The following is a 23,698-nucleotide window of genomic DNA, read 5'->3' on the forward strand; positions in this document are numbered from 1 at the left end:
AATCTCAATCCTGTCAGTTGGGTACAACCAGTAATTGTTTACTTACATTAATTCATCTTCTTTATCCTGGCCAAAGGCACAGTGGATTCAGAACCTTTCAGGAACAGTCTGCAGGTCATCTCTCTTTCCCTCTCTTTCAAACACACACACACACACACACACACACACACACACACACACACACACACACACACACACACAATGGATGATTTTTAAGTAGCCAACCCACTAGTATGTTTTTGTGAGATGGGAGAACCTGGAAGAAAGCCACACAAAAAGAAACAGCAAAACACAGCGACCTGAGGTAGCTGGTAAAAGTTCTAAGGAATGTAGTTACAAAGCTAGATGCGTTGGGTGTTTTTTGGTGTTTTAAGTTATTAAGTTTCCAGATATATGTGCATATGCATTATGTTATTAGCTATTACGTGCTTGAGGATTTCAAAAATAAAGATGCATAAATTATAGCTATCCAAAATAAAATAATTTATTTCAATGTTTTTCATTCAAACATTAAAAGCAGTGACAGTTACCTTATGCTACTCTGAAAAGATCACAGAACAACCAATCAACAAATTTCACACAACTATGATACAATTCATAGACATGTTCACATTACTGATATTTTCCCCAGTTACAGTAAAATTAAACCTGGCTTAATGTAAGAGTTAGAGAACACATAAGCAGGAAAACATTTGCACTGCACCACAAATACATGCAGAAAAATACACAGCACTCGAGAAATCAAACTGCCAAAGTGCATCTTTTGTCCATAACAGACATTTCAAGCATATATTAATTTTGCAATACATAATTAGCTAAAAAGCACAAAAATACATGAAGCACTTGGTGTGTACGAGACCAGCTGGAGTGAAACACTCACTCGTTGGTTAGAAAAGGTTTTTGGCACTAGCAGCTTGATATGTGACAAAGGTGGGGCACCTTTTAGGAGGCATTCACTGAGCACACACTATACACTGAAACTAGCCTGAGGACGTAACGTTATATTCTCAGACAACCGACAAATTAAATGGAAAAATGCAAGTCACTGGAACTGCTTCAATGCGCCTTTAAGTCACTGGAAGTCTATTGAATAATATGAACACTAGTCTTCCTCAATAGAATCCTTTGGGGTATTAAATGGGTCTGAATTCACGCAAAGGTGTTCCAGTAGTGTTGAGATCTAGTGACTCAGAAACCCATAGCCTGCATCTGTATTAAACCATTCCAATAAGCATTCAGGTGGAGGTGGTCATCCTGCAAGAGACCACGCACATCAGGATAGAAAGGTTTCATTGCAGAAAAGAACAATTTGTAGTGACTCTGTCCTCAAAGGCGACAAATAAATGCCCTCTACGGCATAAAAAAACATTGTTTTTTCCCCTTTAATTTGTCACCTGTATGTATATAAATATAGAGTCAGTCTGTTATTTACTTTCATTGTTTTTCATTGTTCATTTCATGTTCATGTTCACCATGTTCATTTCCTTTTCTGCCTTCCAGGAGGGATGAAGGCACAAAGGAGTGAATAGTGAAAAAAAAAGGAGTGGCTTCAATTTCAGATGTATAGAATCTTTTCTGATAACCGATATTAAACGTATTTTAAGGGAATACTGCAGCGCTTTGACACCTTAACTGTAAGTGGAAAAATGTTTATGCATATGTATTTTTGTAAAATACTTTGATATTTGGAAATGAAGTTTTAAACCTGTACAATTTATCCCCATAGAACTATTTTTATAAAGGAGAATTTGTGGCTACACCAAACTTTATAAGCTTTCTATCAAGTCTCTCTCATCCTAAGAGCTAAACCTATTAATACAATTGGTATAGATTGATTTTGCATTATATAAACATATTTTTAAATGCTTATTTTCAGAATATGACTGATCTTTAGTTTTTTATTGAAGTGTGATTCAAGTAAACAAATCTTGTGTTCTTTCGCTCAATATGGAAATGTGTCAAGCCACTTTAATCACAGAAAAAAGGTTTTTAGGGGTTCTTTGGTTTTTGCTGTTGGAAAACAATAACTTTTCTGTAGAAAAGGATTCAGTAAAATGTAGAACCCCTTTACCGGTATCGAGAAACCTTTATACAGTAGATAGAGTTTAGGTTTAAAATGTTGCACAAATCCTTAAAATTAATATTGACATAAGTAGTTGTCCACTATTTCATCAAATATTTGCATCCATCAAAGTCTGAATCACGAGAAGCAATCGTACAGCTGTATGTCTAAGTGCACAGGCCAGATGAGACTGGACCTTTAACACAGCATGTCCGATGCAGATCAGGGTGGAGTCCTGCGCCAAGTTTAAGCAAGAAGCCGCACCACCTGAGCTCTGATCTCTTCGTCAGGGTGAGAGAGGAGCAGCGGGAGTCTGCTGTGTATCTGGGAGAAGCTGTCTAGCAGCACGCAGTAGAGAGAGTCCGGTCGCCTCCTCAGCATTTCTGCCACCTGTGCAGACGGCCTCCAAGCCCGCAGGTTCCCAATGAAGACCAGAAGGCGAAGAAGCACTTCTGGGCTTGTGCAGCAATCATAGAGGAGCACCAGGGAAGCAGGAGCCTGTACAATTCAAATCCCAAATAAAACAAAACTGCAGTTAATAGACATTTCTTTGTTTTGTCATTTATTTTTCAGTATATTATTATTAGTTATATACAGTCCCTCTGAAAAAAATCCTCATAAAGAGTTCTACATTTATCTTGCTTAATGTGATCCTCATTTAAAAAAATACTTTAATATAATATAACTATACTATGAAAACATTACATTATATAACTATAATATAATGGTCTCATAGAGTATTCCTTCCTCAAGTGTACACTTGTGCAAATATAAATAGTTAACATTTTACAATAATAAAAAATACATAGTAAGATTAACGTTAATACCAGTTAATAATTTATTAAATAAATTAACACTGATATTCATTGTTATTTCTAAGAAATATGTCCTCAAAACTGACAATACAGAGTCCGTACAACTTTAGCTATGTAAGAAAGAGCTCGAAAACTAGATCGGTTGTTATCATTTATTAATTTTCATACTGAGGCAATGATTGGTCCAAAGCCAGAGAGGATATATTGTGAGATCACAAAATACTATGTATCACTTTCGAAGTCAACTTTATACATATACTTTTTTGTGTGTTTTAAATGGGAAAAAAATTATTTCTAATTGTGTTGATAATTAATAATTATTAATAATAATCATCATATAACCAATTCAATAACAATCTGTTTATTTCATAAAATTTCAGCCATACTTCACCTGGGCTTGTACTATGTCGTCCATTAAGTCTGGATTAGATGATAAATTGACTAGGACCTTCAAAACCTGGATCTGCACACAAAGAGGTGAAAAGAACGAGATACATAAACCAGTATGCTCCGTGGGATCAACATACAAAACAATAATGCAAAAAGCATCTCATATAAAGCACCTGAAGCACGCTGTTGCTCACTACAAGCAGTGACAGGAGGAGTGTGATGGAGTTCTTCAGTAAATGCTGATGATTATCTGTGACAGTCAGATTTGTCAGTAACCTCAGTGCTGCCAGCTGAAGGTCCGAGTTCACGGGAGACATCTCAATCAGCTCCAGCACTGATGGAACATAGATCTGAACAGGAGATCGGAGATCATTGGAGTGCTGCGCGCTAACCTTCATAATAAGGATGTGGTAAAACTCTAAAACAAACCTTCAGCTGCTCTTGATTGCAGATATTCATGCTCAGGTTATTTAAGGCATTAAGAGTCTGCACTCTGACATCAGGTTCAGGGTCTGAAAGAAAGCTAGAGATGATGTGAAGACCTCCAAATTCACGAAGAAGATCCTGGAAAGAGGAAAATGTTCGGCTAAGATCATTATGGTCGATCACCATAACACCGTTATCAGTCATTTATTACATGAGAATGAAATGACCACCACAAAGATCTATCCAATGTAGTAAATGTACAGATATCACATACCTGGTTCACTGTAAACGCTGCAGCATTTCCTAAAGTGATAAGGACTTGTTTTCTCTCTGTAGGGCTTGGGCTGCTCTGTAGGACAGAGAGAAGCACACTGAGATGTCGAGGCTCCAGACTGCTGGGGGATTTGGAGAAAATTTCACCTTAGAGGAACAGGACGGAAAAAAAATAGGGATTCTATCAACACAACAAGTTGTTCATCCTGGAAAACTTACCAACCAATTTAACGTGTCTCAGGATGGAATATTCCTGTAAAGCACTAATTAATAATCATTATTAGATCTTCTAGGTAAAACCTGTATGAGTAAATATAATAGATATATGCTTTTAGTACAGATTCCCAACCCTGGAAAAACACGAAAGAACATGAAAAAACAGAAAACCAGGAAAACAGGAAGTTTTCCAGGTCCAGAGCAGGAAACCTGTGATTTAGACCCCAGCATGTTGTCATTATTTTGACTTACCTGATGCGACCTCTGTGTTCATATTCCCACTAACAACATTAAATCCAGACACTTTGGCCATCAGACTTCCTGGCTGTATATTCACACTTTCTTTCGCCTTTATTTTCTTTATCTCTGGATCTTCTCTGCAGGCGCGCAGTAACATTTTGTACAGTCCATACGAAGCTCCTGCTCCTGCTACGATGCCCAAAAAAGCCTTCATATTACCCAGCTTTTGTAATACCCCCTCCTCTCCCATCATAAAACAAGTGTAATATTTCATCAACAAGCTTTAAATTCCACTTATATAAACATATAAACAGCTTTTTCGACGATCCATGCCTGGTAAACGCGCACTTGTTTCTCGCAACAGTAAAACTCAATGGCTGAATTTTAATCTTCTGTCTCTGTCAAAGCATAGTGCACTACTTAGGATGCAAAAGACGTTACTTTAAATCACTTGTAGTGCTCTTAGAAAGGGAGTAAAGGGCGGTTTGAAATCGAGCCCATTTCAACGGCTTGCATCAGTGGCCAATCAAAACGTTTCACGGAGTTTTTCGGGTTGCGTCTCAACGTTGTATAAATAGAACAGAGATGTTAAAAGGATTTATTTAAGCAAAACTGGATTATTGTTAAGCCAGAGAGAATAGGACACACAAAACGCAGCGTTTTAGTACTTTTATAAATGTTAAAAGACATAAAAAAAATAAAACTTATTGTGTGCCATGTAAGTGTGTGTAATACATCATATATTCTATTTGTAATATTTACATTTCCTTTAGGATTAAATAATATACTACTACTACTACTTCTACTACTACTACTACTACTACTACTACTACTACTACTAATAATAATAATAATAATAATAATAGTAATACATTTATCTTTAAACATCATCAGCAAATTGCAATCTCTCATTTGTCCACAGTGAGTCGCTATAAGCTAAGCAAATGCTTCCTCTCTGTGGGGAAACAACTTGAAACACATTAAATTTCATTTTAAGAAGAGCAGAGACTATGAGATGGCAACATTCACATTCACAAGTGCAATCAGACTCATACTGCTATCTGTACACTTTATCTTGTGATATCAGTCCACCACAAGGCACTGTGGGAATGGAAATAAACACACTTTATACAGAATTTGGTGCAAAATACGGTTTAATAAAGAAATAGGGGGCTGGGCCGCACCCAGGGCTGATCACGGTGACTGTGTGAATAATGGCGGAAAGGATAGTACAGGAATGGTAGCCCAATAATCAGTGGGACTAGCCATGGTTTATTAACCAGACTCGGAATCAGACGCGTCATCTTCACTGGAAGTAAGAGTATTAGGATTACTCTTTGGTTAGGATTAATCATTGCTGGAGGAGATGGATGAAAGTAGGCCATCTCAGTCTGAGTAGAAGCGTGAGCCACAGTCACAGCTAGCAGGATGTGTGTAGAACGGAGGAGGAGAAAAGGCGGAGTGTAGAAGTAAGAAGCTTCACCAGTGCTGTTAAGTTAATTGCTAAGCGTGCCAGAAGATGACATAGTTGGTGTGCTGGGTCTGGATGACTCACGGGAAAAGTGAGACCCAGGTGCAGAGGATGTAAAAGGGCAGACACAATATATGATGTATAAAAAGTCAATACAAGTAAAAGTACATCTAAGCACAAGATTATCAATACAAAAACAGTTTATATGTTCTACAGAAATAAAAAAGACAGTGTGTGATGCATGGAGGGAACCACACACAAAGAAAAATAAGTGACCGTACAACCAGTGCTGCAGTAAACGCAGCAGCACCATTAACAAGGATCAAATTAGAGAAGCCAATCCACCTACAGTACTTTTGTGATTGGGTACACCAGAGCTGAGACACTGGAGCAGAGGCAGCAGTGCCACCTCTGTGCCACCACACATACCTGTTATGACTTTTTCTTAACATATATGAGGTAAAACATATTAATAAATAAACTGCATGTCAGAGAGTGTGATATATTTGTGATTTATTTCCTGAAATCTCTATAAACAGAAATAATACACTTTATACATAATAAAACCAGAAATAAAATCATACATAATATCGCATATGTTGAATTTAATGGTGAATCCTCATTCAACTCCCCAGTTTAAGCGTTTCAAACCAGCTTTGGGTCTTGATGTTCACAGCGCCTCTGTCAGCAGTGGCACTAATCCAGCAGTCCTCCTGAGTGCCACCATTCAGCGGCCCTGAACAAAGACCAATACAATACTGTTACTGTAGTAGCAGACAATGAGTACAATGACTGACATTCATCTAATTTTCCACACATGCTGGTTTATAGTGTTTTCTTTCTTTATTTGTTCTTAGAAGACCCACTTTTTTATTTTTGGGATACAAAAATGTAAAAAAAAAATGTGACTGCCCTTTGACCCGTGCACTAGCATTTACTTCACTGGTCATATTATAGGTTTAGTTCCACAACCAAGAGCCTTTTCTGGTCAAAGGACATTGTTATTCACCTTTATACAAGTGGCATAGTGGCATCTGTAAAACATAGTTCACAGAACTAGAAAAGCTTTCCAGTTGTTGGAAAGGTTTTGGGTTACTGATAAGAAAGCCCCAATCACTACCAAGCTGCCACAGTTGAGCAAGGTCATTGCTGACATTGTACTTTGACTGTACCTTCCTGTGATATATGTATATGTGTATGTGACAAAATAAAGCCTTTGATTACACATACATGAGCACACTGTTTGGATTGACATCAGATGTTAGTCAACAATAGACAGATTATTATAAATGTTCTTGTGTTATCACTGTCTGTCACGAGTGTGACCTTGCTTAGTTAGATTTGTGGTTAGTTTAAAGAAGCTGCTCACCAGTTAGTACAGTTTTTCCCTCTGATGATTCGATTAGTGTTTTCTGAGCAATCTCTGAACTAGCATCCACTGTCATTCCACACAACCGAACCCAGGCTTTCAAAGTGGACGGCACACGGACGCTCACAGAACCTTAATAGATGTAACAGGGAAAGAGAAAGCTGTTTAGGAAACGAACTAATCTCTGTAATTCTTTACATTATTTTCTTATGTTATTATGCAAAATCATAGATGATAATGAAAAAATATTATCGATGCACACTTTCCATTGAATATAGTTTTATGATTCCTTTTTTTTGTTAAATAACACAGTAATTATGAAGCTTTACATTATACATTCTAAGGTCGCTAGTATCAAATCAGTGTGAGGTTTAAAACCACCTTGTCTAGAAGGAGTTAACAAATCTAGAAGATAAATTACAGAGTTTTCAATATAATAAATACTGGTGTTTTAAAATACCTTGCTTTGTATGAAGCTCTGCTGTTTGGCTCACATGGGCATCAATGTTTCCAGAATCAGAGCGTGCTGTCAGGACACTGCTAGAGCTGTCTGTCAGGATCAGAGAAATGTTCTTTATGACTGTAAAGCATTAATCAATGTCAGACAGCAAATTAAACATTTTTATTATTCACATATACAACCATAGATGGTATGACATGCATTGAAATGCTTTTTCAGTATAAGAATATAATTTACCTGTACAAGTATAGAGAACATACAGAATATGAGAATATAGTAACTATCTATATATAAAACTATATGAATATATTTTAGTGGCAGAACAGTATGACTATTATGATTAAAGTGCAGATGTGTGAAGTTATAATATGATGTATATGCTGTGCAAATCCAGTTGAAGAATTGTCCAGAAAAGACATACCTATGATGATATCTCCTGTGTCACTCTTCACAAATGCTTCACCTGTTTAATAATCAGAGCACACACTTCAAATATATAATTTTTATTACTAATATTACTACTAGTAATAATATATTATTACAATTTAATTAATATGGACAGTCAATCCCTCCAGGAGCGTATTTCTGCCAAATTTAGTTTACTTTATATTTTATTCCATTATGAATTTTTTGGGTTGCTGCATGCAGAACTTTTTTTTTTTTTGATGGAATTGCTTCACAGAATATACAAGATCACAAGATTTTTCTTTTAAATGCTTACTTGTGAATACACATATGTAATTCCTTTCTGTACTCATACTTGCACGTAAATCAATGGGAGCTGTGTCAAATCTCAGTCTCAGCCCAAAAACACAGAACATCTGCAGGAATTTTGAAAAACCTCAAGCTCCTCTGAATACAGTGGAGTTTGCTTGATTTACTCAATAGCACATGATGGACCATGCCATTCAACAGCACAGTTCAACAACTAAAGTAGCCCCTAGTTTCTACCGAAAGCTCCCGAAGGCTCTCCTGTGTTCGAAAACCGAGTGTTACACAGCACTGACATAGACTGCTTTCATAAATGTTAATAAACATCTACGTGACCTTATAGGTCATCCTCCTTATAGATTTTTCTGTGTTGCTATAACCCAGTGTATAAGGTACACGAGACAGAGTTGTTGTTTAGCAATTTCTTGTAAATGGCTTTAAAATGAAACGATCTGGATCCCTCTCGTTCTTACCGTGCACATGCCCAATATGGATTTCTCCCGAACAAGAAGCCACAGCACTAGACTCAGCATAAACGGCTTTCACATTTAGTGGACCGTGTTCTGTGGACATATTCATGGATGTTCCCTGCACCTTCTTAATATCGACTCTCTGGAAAATTTAGAAATTATGTCATCATTAAATGCTGAGAAATTGTAAAATACATGTAGAATACAGTATGTTTGAAAAGTTGAGTTCTTTACACTAGGTCCTGCAGTGATTATCTCCACATCTCCATGGATAGTGCCCAAACCAGTGATGTTACCTCCGCTAGACCGTACCTGCACTTTGTGACTCTAAAAATCAGAAATTAAGAGCTGTGAATACTACAGATGTAATAAAGTATACTACATACTTATCTAGCATGAAGATTCAAGAAATATTACCTTGACTGACTGAAGGATGCAGTGACCTTTTTCTATCTGTACCTGACACAGATCATTTTCCATGTTCTGGATCTTTACACTGCCATTTCCACGACTAACAACACAAAGGTCTGCGGAGACAAATAAACTTTATACAAATTGACCAGAACTGATGATCTAGAAATAGAAAAATATTGAATAGAAACCATAATTAACTATTAATTAATAATTAATAACATTGTTATTCCATAGATAATAGCACAGTCCTATAGTGCCAAATGTAGCATTATTCCTGGAGCACTTGTTACTGCCTGTGTGACCCTTTACGGGTTCTCCTGTGTCTGCAGGGGTTTCCTGTGCGTTCTCTGCTTTCCTCCCAACTCCCAAAACAGTTTGTAGGTACACAAATGACTTTAAATAAACTAGGCTATACACGCTGTTGTGGAAGTTTGAGTTTTGAGAGATTCACACTAGTAGTACACGTGCAAGAGTAAAAAGGTTCATGATTTATTTGTACTGCTGCTGAACATTGTGCTCTTCCTGTAGCATTAGAGACGAAGAGCCCCAATCATTGATTACATCAAGATTTTATAGACAGGATTCAAACAAAGAAGACATGTAAAACCAAAACATCATCAATCATTGGCTTAAATGCACACCACCTGCTCATCTCCTGATCAAGCTAATCTTGTCCTACCAAGGTCTACTAGAAAAGCTACTAGAAGCTGTTTATGAGCCTATTTACCCAAGCTAAATGTGTCAATTATTTTCAAAGGGTTCCAGGTAAAATATACATACTAACAAAACAAAAAATAGCCTTAATGGTTCCACCCAAAAGAAACATACTTTTAAACATACTTTATTTCTGAATGTAGGTGTGCATGTTTGTGTGTCTCATTCAGAGAGGATTCAGTGTTCCTCCTAGATCCAGTAGAACCCTGACTATTTAATGAATGAATGAATAAATGAACAAATGAACGAATTAATGAATATTCATCAGGATCAACTCGTGAAAGGGATTTATCCTAATAATACACCACATCTCGTAGACATCTTAAAAGAAACGTAGAATCCACACACCACTGTTAACGGGAGATGTGATATCTATAAACAGATTAGTGTTGACAGCCTGGTCGCTGATGACTTGTAGCTCCTTGGTTTGTTTATTATAATGAACCTGAAGCGTCTCGTGGGCAGTGACGTCATCACCGCTGCGCCCACGTACATCCACAAACACTCGGTCCGCTCCAGGACACGTGTGTGCATCCAGGGGCTGTACTGAGACATTACAGTGCACATTGACATTAATTTTACTAAAAGGACTGACTGTGAAAGTCCACTGTTTCAATGGCTCCAGAGCGGCATCCGAAAAACACCGAAACACCCGAAAAACACGAGACCTTATACATTCTCGAGGATGTTTCAAACCGGTAATTCCGTAAAACAAACCGCGTCTCATTATCAAACGTTGAACAGCACTTCTAAACTTGTGGTGAGGTTGTAATCCGTTTATAAACACACGGCGGCGAGTCCCATTTCACGACCTTTAGCTGATACGAAACGCGCATGCGCCGTTACGTGGTAACGATGCCGCTTGATCTTTACCGCGCATGCGTTAACGCTTTAAAACAATCTCGAGTTTAAAAAATTTTGTGTGCATAAAGAACGCTTTTAAAAAGTTGTATAAAGTTAAATTCTTATGGTATAATCCAAGGGCGTCGATTTGGGTAGGGAATATCCATGGAACACTCAATTGTCCCTAGCAATAATTCGACCAAGCCTATATATATTTATACATAACCACTGATATCCGTCTGTCTTGTACTTTTTTACTTATTTCATTTGACATTTATCCAGGAATCATTAAATAACATGAAAATATTTTACAAAGGCTTTCTGTAAAAAATAGCGCAACTAGTGGAACACAAACGGTTTACCCCCTGCAATGAATCCCGCCTCTCTAAAATGATTGGCCTTTGCCTTTTTAAAGTCCCACCTCTCTAACCCACGTCGCTGTTTGATTGGCTTTGTCTTTCTCGCTAATGTGTTGAGGTCGGCTGCAGCTATATTCCGTTGTATGAAGCAATATGCAACGTGATTATGCAGGTTACCGGTATGTGAGGAAGAAAGTATTCTTATAACAACAGTTTTATGCACAAAACACGGGGAATGTTGTCCCCACCAATGTCAAATAAATTATGTCCCCACCAATGTCAAAATCAAACTTTCGCCATTGGTATAATCTGTGCGGTCATACAGTGGGAGATATTTCACATTATTCAATGCTATAAATAAGGAAAAAACAGGTACAGAGTCAGAATCAGAATCAGAAAAGTATTTCTTTATTGCCAAGTATGTTTTCACATACGAGGAATTTGTTCTAGTACAGGAGCTCCACAGTGTCAACAGAATGGCAATGATAAGAAATAAACACATATATAATAGACAGTTGTATGTACAGTGGAAAAAAAGAATGTGCAAATTGAAATATAAATGTGCAAATTGAAGTATAGATGTGCAAATTAAAATATAAATGAGTACTTGTAAACAATGTAAGAATAGGGTTGTTCTGTGTATGTTAGGTGTTCATAAGATGTATGTTAATTGTTCAAGTGTTAAGTGGTCAGAGAAGGATATTAGTAAAGTACTAATAAAACATTATTAATACAGTGACACTGCTAATGTGTTGTTTTTTTGTATTGGTTTTATTATAGTTCAACTGAGTATTATGGCTTAACATAAAACATTAATTTGACTAAATTTTGGGTGGTTATTTATAAATAAATAATATAACCAAATGTTTGTGAGCACGTTTTTTCATCCACAAGAGCATTCACATGTGAACATTAGCACAATCATCACCCTGAGAAATCACCGTCTTTAGAAAGTGATATTTTAGATTTCTTGCTGTAAAGATTCTGTTTTAGTAAAAGACAATTAACACGGTATAATGGAAATCAAAGTTAATTTGTAACACAAGATGTTTTTTTTATTCATTTCACCTTTCTGTGGGGTGAAGATGGAATAATCAAGCAGAGGTTTAAAGTACTGCTTTTCCTAGTTTTATATGCTTCACTGTAACTTACCCAAGTATTTTTCTTTCACACACGTCCAAAAAATTGCTAAATCTGTATGCAGAATTGCAGAGTTTGAATTTAAATCTATAAGTAAATATAAAACTAATAGGATTTACTTTCAAATTAAAAGAAAACTGTTAAATTGTAAGTATGGTCATTAACATTTATATGTCTTTTAAGTAGTCTGTGTGTTTTTCTGTGAGTAAAGTAATTATGTGCCCTGCATTAAGCTCTGAACTGAACCACAATGAACACATTTAGGATGAACTGAACACTAAATAAGCCTCAGGCCTCATGACCTGACATCAGTGTCTGATCTTGTAGCTCTTGTAATGTTGTTGTAGATGAATGAACACAAATCCCCACAGACACTCCAAAATCTAGTGGAAAGCTTTCCCAGAAGAGTGGGGTCTATTATAACAGAAAAGGGGGACTAAATCTGGACTAGGATGTTCCAAACGCAAATATGAGTGTGCATATCAGGTGTCGTCAAACCTTCTGCTCCGAAGGTCCTGGAAAAACGATTTCTTTCCAAATAAACAGGACACTATGAAGAACTAAACAAACATACAGATTTATCTTATAAAAAATAGTAAGCAGACAAAAACTACGACTATGGCTACGTTATCAAATAAGCCACGCCTACCCAGTATTTGCTATTTTGTACTGAAATCCCTCTCAATAAGTGCCTGCGGTTTAAAAACCATCATATTGAGTGAATCTAACTTTAGTACTGAATATCAGGGGAGAGCGCGAACGCAGTCCCCCACTACCACAAATTATGCAGTTGAGATTCCCGCATTTGGGGAATTCACAAAGGTCAACAAAGCCCAGGTGCAATGGCTGAGTCTCGCCTTGAGTGAACCACCTTCTTGATCATGGTGTCTCTCCTGCCAGGTAAGTATGAATTACTCCTCCAGCAGCTAGAGACTGCACCACCGAGCACACCGTTTACCATCATGGTATAGAACAGTGCTATAATCATTACATAAATATCTGGTACTAAAACACTGCAGTCTACACATACTGAAAAAATAACGTTAGATTTATTACATATAAAGTCGTGTGGTGGACTATTTATTAAGAAACAAAACAGTTTAACATTACCCATGATGCATTGCTACTGAATACATAATGAGATCCACAATGTTCAGGAAAATGTGTGTTTAATCGGTACACATACACTTTACACTAAAATTATTCAGTCCAAAACAATAATGCCCATCGTTATACAGTAAGCAGAATATACAGTAAAAAATATTTAACAGTTTTATTAATGTTTTCAAAGCCTTTTTATTTCGCCCCGCCCACTCGGTTTGCAGGTTAGGTGGCCAGTTAGATCAAAGATAAACTTCTCTACAAGAAATCCCGCTTTCGTTCATATTAACGCATAAATAAAAGACTGGACAGGACAGTTGCTTTAAACTTGTCATTACAAGTGGATCTATAATCTATAAACGCAAGTTACACCACAGTTTCTGCGGTGATTTGTGAATATAGAAAGGTTAAAAACATCACAAATAAAACACAGAGCTTCAGTTATAAAACACGTAGCGAGCACGTACATGTATCTGTGCCACATGATTTGGAAATCAGATAAATATAACGTTCCTTTAACAGTAGAGAGAGCGAGAGAGAGAGAGAGAGAGAGAGAGAGAGAGAGAGAGAGAGAGAGAGAGAGAGAGAGAGAGAGAGAGAGCTGTTTCATTTAAGTGTTCCTTAATACAGTATAATAAATAATAATTGTGGAAATATATTGTTAATGCTGAAATTAGCTATTTAAGTGTTCCTTAATACCAAAACAAAGGGGAAACTATAATGAATTCACAAACCGACCAATCAGAGACGAGAATACAAAAAAACTCAAACTGGGTTACAAATCAAACATTAAAACCGGATTACAATCATTAAATTGTAACAGTTAACACGTAGCAAAACAAATGTGGGGAATAAAAACAAATCAAAACATTATACTCGAATTGTGTAACACTGCCTCTCAGTGGTTACATGTGTTATTGCAGAAGAAAACATCTCGGGTAAGGTGGGGAAAGGGAAAGACCAAATTACTAACATATTCTTTTTACTCGGAGTTAAACCTGTTACCAGGTTTTCTTGGTGAAAACAAGATTAATTATGGACACAAATTTTTAAAACAAGCAAATTAAACACAATAATAAGTCTGAATCACCAAACCGTATGCAAGTTTTCCAAAAATATTAAATTGATTTATAGTAAATTATATAGAAAAAGGCTGAATTATTATTGTTTTTGTTTTTTACCAATAAACTCGATCCGAAGTCATTAAAACATGAACAACGTTATTACCAGTCCCAAATTTACTAAATTTACATCTAAATGACAATCTTGAGCCAGCGTTCCAAATTCCTCTGAAGATAAAATTAGAAAAATATAAATTAATATATATATAAGATAAGAAAAACATTTCAAATCATAGAAACAATATCTGTTTTACTGTTTGTCACTCTTACTATTAACGTGTAAAAGAGATGAGAAATTGAAAACGAGCATCAAATTCTCTGCTTATTTATCCTGGCATTCGAAATTTAGGAAAATTGCATTTCACCTACTGCATATCAACAATTAGCTCAGCAACAGCGCCCCTAGGGGTCTAATTCAATAGAGCAGGACAAATAAGTAAAGCCCTCATGATGACATGTCCATGGTGTTTTTAAAATAAGTACAATAAACGAATACACAGGCTCACAATGCTGGTCACCACTTCAAGTCAGATGGCAGCTCATTATTAAACAATAGATTAAACAATAGAGGCATTGTATACTCACTAATGTCAGTGCTTATTATTAAATATGAAGTGTATTTCACAGGCATTTAAAAGCAGTTCTACTGAAATTTCTGTCCAACACTGGTTACTCTGAAGGAGATGAGACGAGTGGTAAGAAATCCAGGTTTGGGATCAGTTTGATCAGTAACTGTTAAGGTGGAGCTATTTGACCTTGCACATACTTGTAAATTTCATTGGAAACAATTTAAAAATGCATTGATATGATTGAGAAGTTTATTTTAATAGAATTTAATGTAACATTTTTGGCTGAAGTAGTCTGTAGGTCTGAAGGAGCTAGTGGGGCATGGCCTATATCTGCACATCCCTGTGCACAGCCATGGATCCAAATTCTGCTGTACTGTGGCTAAACTCTGTTACTGGATTCTGCACTGACATATTTGATTATATTTTGTGATTAATTGATTTACATTATATCATATTTAACCTGTTGTTTGTAGCTTCACAGTGCCCCTTGTCTACTTTACACTATTTTATGGCTTTATTTTTCTATCATTGGTATTCATTGTTAGGTAAAGGCTCCAGGCTCACTTTTGAACCGGGACTTCATCAATGTGCAGGAAAATATTGGACAAATAGCAGTTTTATATTTTTCAACAAGACACAACACATGGTAGCAGTCATGTCAGATGTTGAAATGTTTGCTCAACCTCTTCAAGATAGAAGTCATTTGCTTGAAATTCTGTTCCCGCAACACATATCTGAAACACAGCATGGTTTAATCGCAATCTGTATTCAATTCAATTCAATTCAAGTTTATTTGTATAGCGCTTTTTACAATAGACATTGTCTCAAAGCAGCTTTACAGAACATAAACACAGAGCAGAAGGTAAACATAATTAATGATAAAGGAATTAACGAATAATAAAAGAAATAAGAATTAACAGAATAAAAATTCTAGATTATTATTAGTTGTATATAGTTCACAGTGTGTATGTGTTTATTCCCCTATGAGCAAGTCTGAGGTGACTCAGGCAGCAGTGGCAAGGAAAAACTCCCTTAAATTGGTAAAGGAAGAAACCTTGAGAGGAACCGGACTCAAGGGGGAACCCATCCTCATATGGGTGACACTGGGGTGTGATTGTAATATACAGTCAATTAAATGTTGTATTGGTGTAATCTGTATGTCGGAGTTAAATCTAAAATTGAATCCAATCAATTTTGGTGACTTCAATGGTCACAAATTGTCGTGCGCTATTTCAATTCTAATTTCTTGTGGTTTATGTAATCATATACATTAGAATAGAGTACAATAGAACAGAGGTCACTTTATTTCTTCTCTTCACATAAAACTAACCATTTTAAAACATTACAGTTTGTACAGTTTTCATTACTTTCGTACACTCTGTAATGTTTTAAAATGGTTAGGTTTTTTGTGCATCTGTGTGAAGAGAAGAAATAAAGTGACCTCTATTCAATTGTACACCAATTTCAGTTAGTTTTAAAACAAGTCATATTTATTTACTTTTTTAAAGTATTTTTTGGATTTTTTTAAATATTTGCAATTCGTCGTTTTTATTTTGATTTAGTCAGATATAATAATCCTCTTTCTTAGTTGCATCTCATTGTATAATTTGTAAATAATTTCAGTGTTTATTACTTTTCAATCTTTATCATGTTCTTACTACTTTGTATTGTTGTGTTATTTTTCCTCAAGTGTTCCCCATTTTATGCCCCTCCAATAAATCAATTTTATTTAATATAACCGTATATTTCTTTATTAATAAACAGAGACAAATATACTTTATATACTATCAGTATGTCCTGCTGTTATTTAATAATGTATTTTATGATTTCCCAGTCTTTAATAAACAAACCTAAAACAAATTTGACTGATATTATAAAATATCACTAAGTTGACCAAGGCACATTGATGCTTTTGGGAAGCAAAGGCTGGCCCGTGTGGTCCGATCTAACAGACGAGCTACTGTATCTAAAACTGCTGAAGAAGTTAATGCTGGTTTAGATGGTAAGGTGTCAGAGTGCACAGTGCATTGCAGTTTGTTGTAGCATTGCAGTACATTGTGTATGGGGCTGCACCGCTGCAGACCCGTCTGGGTGCCTATGTTGATCCCTGTCCACTGCCGAAAGCACCAACAATGAGACACGACATGAGAGGATACAATGAGAATGAGAATTGAACCACAGTGGAATGACAGAAGGTGGCCTGGTCTGATGGATCATGTTTTTTCAGGAATGGTTTGAGGAACACGAGTTTGAGGTGTTGACTTGGCCTCCAAATTTGAGCATCTGTGGAAGGTGCTGAACAAACAAGTCCGATCCATGGAGGCCCCACCTCCCAACTTACAGGACTTAAAGGAACTGCTGCCAACATCTTGGTGCCCGAAACCAAAAAACACCCTAATGGTTATGCCTGATCTGTGTATATTGTTTTGTATATTGTATGTATTGTAAAACAATCTGGGTATCAGGCCTTGCTGATAATATATAAAGTATTTGTGTCTCTGTTTATTAATACAGAAATATACTCTTGGTGTTGATTATATTAATGAAAATGTATTTATTGGAGGGGCATAAAATGGGGAACACTTGAGGAAATTCTAAACATATTGCACTAATTGGGGTAAGCACGCGGACACACACACACACACACACACACACACACACACACACACACACACACACACACACACACACACACACACACACACACACACACACAGTGAGCGTGTTAACAGAAATCAAGCCTTTTTTTAGAAAAATTAAAACCGTTCTCGATAGAACGTTGGGTTTGCTTTGTTACACAGAACTAATATATGCCTTTGTCCTTTACATGATTATGCTTGTGTGTCATTTTTGCTTGTTTGTTTATCTGCAATCATATTTTTCTTCCCTTCAGCTATGATAGACACATTTCTATGGGGTCAGAATTGTTTCGTTATTCTGAATAAATACACTATGATCCACAAATAAATAGAGAGTTTCACAAATATTTTTACAAATTTCAAAAAAAGAAATGAAATTCACAAATAAATAAAATGGGATTTGCAAATAAAAAAATATTTATAAATTGTATTTATTTGCGAATTGCTTCCTGCTCATTTGTGAATCGCGTTCTGTGCATTTGTGCATTTGAAACATTTCTAACGTCAAGACGTGCACAAGAATCCACAAATAGGTGGACTCCGCCCACCGTCTACTCCAGCCAATCACGTTCTGATTTACTCGCTCTTCACACTACCCCTGGACCCATTGATGATGCTGAGATCGTTTCCAAAGAAAGCAGAGTTGAACTAACCCTTAGTGCTGGCTACAATCCATACAGGGTTACCAGATTGGGCTCGAATCTGCGACAAATGTTTTTTGTTTTTGTTTTTTTAATCGTATTTTGCAGTACATATTACACTGTGATAGTGCGAGCAAATCAGAACGTGATTGGTTTGAGGTAGACCGTGCCACGATTGGTCAGCGCCACGAGACCGTTGTCCGATTGGCTGGAGTAGATGGTGGGCGGAGTCCACCTATTTGTGGATTCTTGTGCAAGTCTTGACGTTAGAAATGTTTCAAATCCACAGAACGCGATTCACAAATGCGTGCCGTGATTCACAAATGCACAGAACGCAATCCACAAATGAGCAGGAAGCAATTCGCAAATAAATACAATTTATAAATATTTTTATACAATTTATAAATATATTTGTGAAACTCTTTCTATTTATTTGTGGATCATATTCATAGTGTATTTATTCAGAATAACGAAACAATTCTGACCCTATACATTTCTTTCCATTAGTTGCCTTGGTTACGCATGTAAGTGTGGGCGGAGCCATCAATACAGGGGTGGAACCCATTTGGGTTAGAGGCGTGCTTGCTTTAGTAGCAATATGTCAATATTGACTTTAAAAAATCAGAGATCCAACCTTTAACAAAACACAACAAGCGAAAAGCTGCATAAGCAAGTGCAGTAAGACTGTTTCTGACTTTAATACTGAATATCAGGGGAGAGCGCGAACGCAGTCCCCCACTACCATAAATTATGCAGTTGAGATTCCCGCATTTGGGGAATTCACAAAGGTCAACAAAGCCCAGGTGCAATGGCTGAGTCTCGCCTTGAGTGAACCACCTTCTTGATCATGGTGTCTCTCCTGCCAGGTAAGTATGAATTACTCCTCCAGCAGCTAGAGACTGCACCACCGAGCACACCGTTTACCATCATGGTAAAGAACAGTGCTATAATCATTACATAAATATCTGGTACTAAAACACTGCAGTCTACACATACTGAAAAAATAACGTTAGATTTATTACATATAAAGTCGTGTGGTGGACTATTTATTAAGAAACAAAACAGTTTAACATTACCCATGATGCATTGCTACTGAATACATAATGAGATCCACAATGTTCAGGAAAATGTGTGTTTAATCGGTACACGTACACTTTACACTAAAATTATTCAGTCCAGGAAATAAAGGCCAAACGTTATACAGTAAGCAGAAGGAAAAGACAAATATTTTACAGTTTTATTAATGTTTTCAAAGCCTTCATATTCGCCCCGCCCACTCGGTTTGCAGGTTAGGTGAAATTCGCGAAACCCTGAAAGGCTGCAGAAATCACCCAATCGCAAAGCGGACTGGCTCCGTCTCCATAGCAACGAATGCTGAGGCTCACGGGTAATGAGGGCGTCCACATTTGCGATCATAGATGTATACACTAGATGTCGCCTTGTATACGGCAGTACATTGGAACGAATGCGTCAATTAAGCCGCCATCTTGGTACAGGGAACTCCCTCCTATTAATGCATCAGCGTCAATGTAGGCAAAGAAATGAAACCACGATAAATCGTCATGAATGCGATTTTCTAGGCTTTTTTTGCTTCTTTCCAAAGGTCAGACATGTATTTATCATTGAGCACAGTGAAAATGTAAGGTTTTGATATGAAGATAATCTACTAATCTAAGTTTATTAGTTACATTCTTCCACTTGAGTAAACTTCAAATGAACAATCACTACTTACATTATAGCCTGCAACACTGCTACAGTGGTGTGACTACACATGTTAATTTAAACATTTAAATTGTATTGATTTATTAAATATGATACACAAAGCAATTTGAAGGTGGAAGCAAAGCACAGATTTGAGAGGAACATAATGTGAAAGTTAGATAGTTGAGGTGCCAAAGACCGTTCAATCTTTTATTAATCTTTCCGCAATACTTACAACATTAAATAAGTATAGTCACTTAAACCAAAAAAACAACAACAAAGTTTGACTTTGAGGCTGAACTGCCAACCTAACTGGTGACATCCTTCCAGGACTGTCAGCTAAGTTGACCATAAAAAAAAAGTGTTTAGTGTCCCTGCAACTTGTCCATGACTGACGTCTCTGTTTATCACTTGGGAATCTACAAATAGATTCAGATTCTGATTATTTTATTTAATGCCATGTCAGCAAACAAAGTTATTTTCATGGCAAAAATTCAATTACAAAAACACAAATATATAAATACAATAAAAATAAAACAAATATAAACAGCAAGTCATATTATAATTTTTTTTAATTAACATAAGATAAAAAAAAAAATCAAAACCTTTTTCAGGCATAATATCATTAAATATGTCCTTAAGTGAAGTAACTTGATAATTGATTGATTGATTCTGCTTGTGTTAAGTCCAGTACAATCTAATAAAATATGTTTGACAGAAAAGGGAATCTTACAGAACATACATAAAGTTGGGTCTTCGCTTTTAAGCAATTTTTAATGTCCTTATTAAGAGCTTCGGAATCTACAGACATTGTCGGTTTTCCTGTCAATAACATGGGAAACTAGCATGGATTAGCAGCGGTCGTTAACCAAGGACTGAAACAAACCAACGTAACCAGAAATATAATTTCCTACCACTAAATATCATAAAACACATTCTCACTTGTGAAATGTAATCCCTTGCTGTCTGGTTTATAGATTTCTTTCGTCTGAACATGTAAATGCAGCACAGAAGTCCGGCATTGTCGAGCATTTGAAGTACAAGAGCCCTGTACAAAGATGGCAGCAGTTTTGACGCATTTTTAGGACCCCAAGGCGACATCTATGTATAGATATATATGATCTGCGATTAGGTGATTTCTGCAAGCCACACTTTCGTGTTTATGTGTTGAAAGAAAGATAAGGAGATCATTAAAAGAGAATCGGCGGTGGGTTATCAGGTAGTTTTAGCTGACATCTTTAACATACAGTAGTAAAAGTAGATAAGGCTCATGGGAACTGTAGTATTTAGCTTACTGTCTGATTTGACACACCAAATAGATGGAAAAATAGCTTTTCTCAGAAAAGAAAGCATAGCACAATGGTTAGTTCCCTACAGAATATAAAGCAATAAAAACAAGGATAAAATCTCCTGGGTAAATGTTGAGTAATGTAGTGCTTAAAGTTTAAAAACGAATAACAAATGAGCAAAAACAATGCTTCCGTTGGCAGAAAGAAAAACGTGATCCAGACACGAAAGCTGCTTCCTATTGAAATACATTAGATCAAAAGTCATGCTGAGTGACACGAAAAAAAGGGAAATTGAATGAAATGAAAAATGAAATAAAATGAAAAATATCATTTATTAGTGATATGTATTATGCATTTTAATTGGCTTTTGAAGAGATTTAGTCTCCGACACAATACAGATACAAGCAGAGGGTCTAAATGGGACCAGGATGTTTTCTGTGTAACAAAACTAGGTCCAGGTAACATTTCATATTCAACCCACTTAGGATCAGTACAAGGAAAAAAACGTACAATCATAATACTAACTAACTACTATACAACCGCTATAATAATCATACAATAATAAACAACTATTATATTTCCATTTCAAGTTTTGTATGATAATAAGTGACATTCGGTCATTTTCTGAAACACAGAAAGAGATGTTTCAATAAAAGGTCAGAAATTACAGAAACGCATGCATCCAGCTGTACCAGCTGAGGGTCAGGATGTAAAATAGTTCCCAAAAAGTTGAAAGAAGTTAGTTCACAACTCAAAGTTACAGCTTTATCTTCGACTGTTAAAAAAGTGCTGGCAGCGGACACAATTTCATCATACAGAAATCTCCACTTTATGAAGGATTATTTTTTTTAGTAGCAAATATTTTAAATCATTTAATTATTAGGGTTAGATGATGGTACAGAATCTCTGAATGAGAACTCTGAAGTGGATTAATATAAACCGCATTAGTAGCTAGATAACTTTTGTTAGCTTTATCTCGTATTTTCGTATTATTTTCTAAAGATTTTTAATTACATTTCCAGAGCCAAACATTAGGGCCTTTATCTCAAGATGAATATTTCTACATTCAATGCTGTACTCTTAAAATAAAACATTTTAAAAGCTACTTTACATTCTTTATATACTTTATATACTTTACATGTTCTGTAAAAACATATTATTCAATATTAGAGATACACCACACATAGAAGCAGGACAACATTTCATTTTGTTGTTACTTTCTTGTTTATTTAACGTTGTTACATGATAAGTACACATATATTGATGGCTTCTATATAGATTTACATTTTACATGAACACTTGTTTTAATCAGGCGGGAAAGGTTCGGTTGAACTGTCTCTACAGACGTCTTTTTTGAGTTCTGAAAGGAAGAACCATCTCAAAACACAACAACTTACTTATTGCTCAATACAAAATGAATAATAATAATAATAATAATAATAATAATAATAATAATAATTTTGGGTTGTGGAAATATGAACTGTATACCTTCACAAGACAAAGCAATCCTTTTTGCTTGTTATTATCTAAAAACAGTGAATATCTACAGCAGGAAGAGAGTAATAAGTGCTAAGGTGAAGTTCAGGAGGTGAAAAGCAGGTCACAGAGTGTTGAACCCAGACCGAGTAGTAATTGAATGTGTTTTGGGATGGAGCCACAATATAACAACATCCTAGATCATGTTCAGAATCTGATCCGGCATCGGTACCATTTACTACAGTGTCAGAGACGATGTCTGACCTCATATCAATGATGAGAAACACAGCTATGTGGAGAACAGGAGGCATGCTTAACAACTGGCAGACAGAAATAATGAAACACAGTCTCGGGTTTGTACAGTATCATGCAAACAGAGGCAGGAGAAACTTACAGCTTGTCCAGTATCCGTCTTAAAAAGTGAGAATCTTTCTTCTACTGGTATCTAACCTGTTCTGTTTTTACTCTAATTCAAATCGAATATCATCTTCATTTCATTATTTCACATAAAATGTTAGCTTCTTTCTATTTCTGTTATCCATTCTTGTGTGATTTTTACATATGCCTCAAAACACTTAGCGCTACATTTAACACTAGTGCAATATTAATTGAAATATTACTATCATGATGACCTCATTTCTTTGTTTCTAATAGAAACATTTCAGTCAAACACCGTCCAAAAGGTCTTAACACCCTTCATGACTCCTCTACATTTCCTCACTCATGACGCACACACTTTGATATAACCTACAATACATGGCTGCTGTATTCATCAACAGATTTGGACA

The 23,698-nt window shown here is 36.1% G+C and overlaps 2 protein-coding genes and 2 non-coding genes across 5 annotated transcripts; all 4 read right to left on the reverse strand.

The window, feature by feature from the left end:
* Window positions 1-464: 464 nt before the first annotated feature.
* On the reverse strand, window positions 465-4,815 carry armc10 (armadillo repeat containing 10). Its single transcript, XM_027136159.2, has 6 exons — window positions 4,435-4,815; window positions 3,968-4,113; window positions 3,697-3,831; window positions 3,441-3,617; window positions 3,269-3,340; window positions 465-2,560 (listed from the first exon to the last, which is right to left on the reverse strand). The coding sequence occupies exons 1-6, from the start codon at window positions 4,694-4,696 to the stop codon at window positions 2,309-2,311; spliced, it is 1,044 nt and encodes a 347-aa protein (XP_026991960.2). The 5' UTR covers window positions 4,697-4,815; the 3' UTR covers window positions 465-2,308.
* A 1,571-nt stretch (window positions 4,816-6,386) lies between these two features.
* On the reverse strand, window positions 6,387-11,058 carry fam185a (family with sequence similarity 185 member A). Of its 2 annotated transcripts, none has more exons than XM_027135225.2 (8): window positions 10,380-11,058; window positions 9,321-9,430; window positions 9,138-9,230; window positions 8,907-9,045; window positions 8,144-8,185; window positions 7,723-7,842; window positions 7,263-7,394; window positions 6,387-6,629 (listed from the first exon to the last, which is right to left on the reverse strand). In XM_027135225.2, exons 1-8 carry the CDS (start codon window positions 10,756-10,758, stop codon window positions 6,517-6,519), a joined length of 1,128 nt encoding a protein of 375 aa, XP_026991026.1. In that variant the 5' UTR covers window positions 10,759-11,058; the 3' UTR covers window positions 6,387-6,516. The 2 variants fall into 2 exon arrangements, with proteins under 2 accessions (XP_026991026.1, XP_026991027.1); XM_027135226.2 differs by having other exon boundaries at window positions 7,723-7,812; window positions 10,380-11,043.
* A 2,059-nt stretch (window positions 11,059-13,117) lies between these two features.
* Window positions 13,118-13,281, reverse strand: LOC113636210. The gene has a single exon (XR_003438994.1). It is a non-coding gene; the product is annotated as a U1 spliceosomal RNA (small nuclear RNA).
* Window positions 13,282-19,154: 5,873 nt separating this feature from the next.
* On the reverse strand, window positions 19,155-19,318 carry LOC113636211. Its single transcript, XR_003438995.1, has one exon. It is a non-coding gene; the product is annotated as a U1 spliceosomal RNA (small nuclear RNA).
* Window positions 19,319-23,698: the final 4,380 nt, after the last annotated feature.

This window comes from Tachysurus fulvidraco, chromosome 17 (genome assembly GCF_022655615.1).
Source record: "Tachysurus fulvidraco isolate hzauxx_2018 chromosome 17, HZAU_PFXX_2.0, whole genome shotgun sequence".
Taxonomy (NCBI): Eukaryota; Metazoa; Chordata; class Actinopteri; order Siluriformes; family Bagridae; genus Tachysurus; species Tachysurus fulvidraco.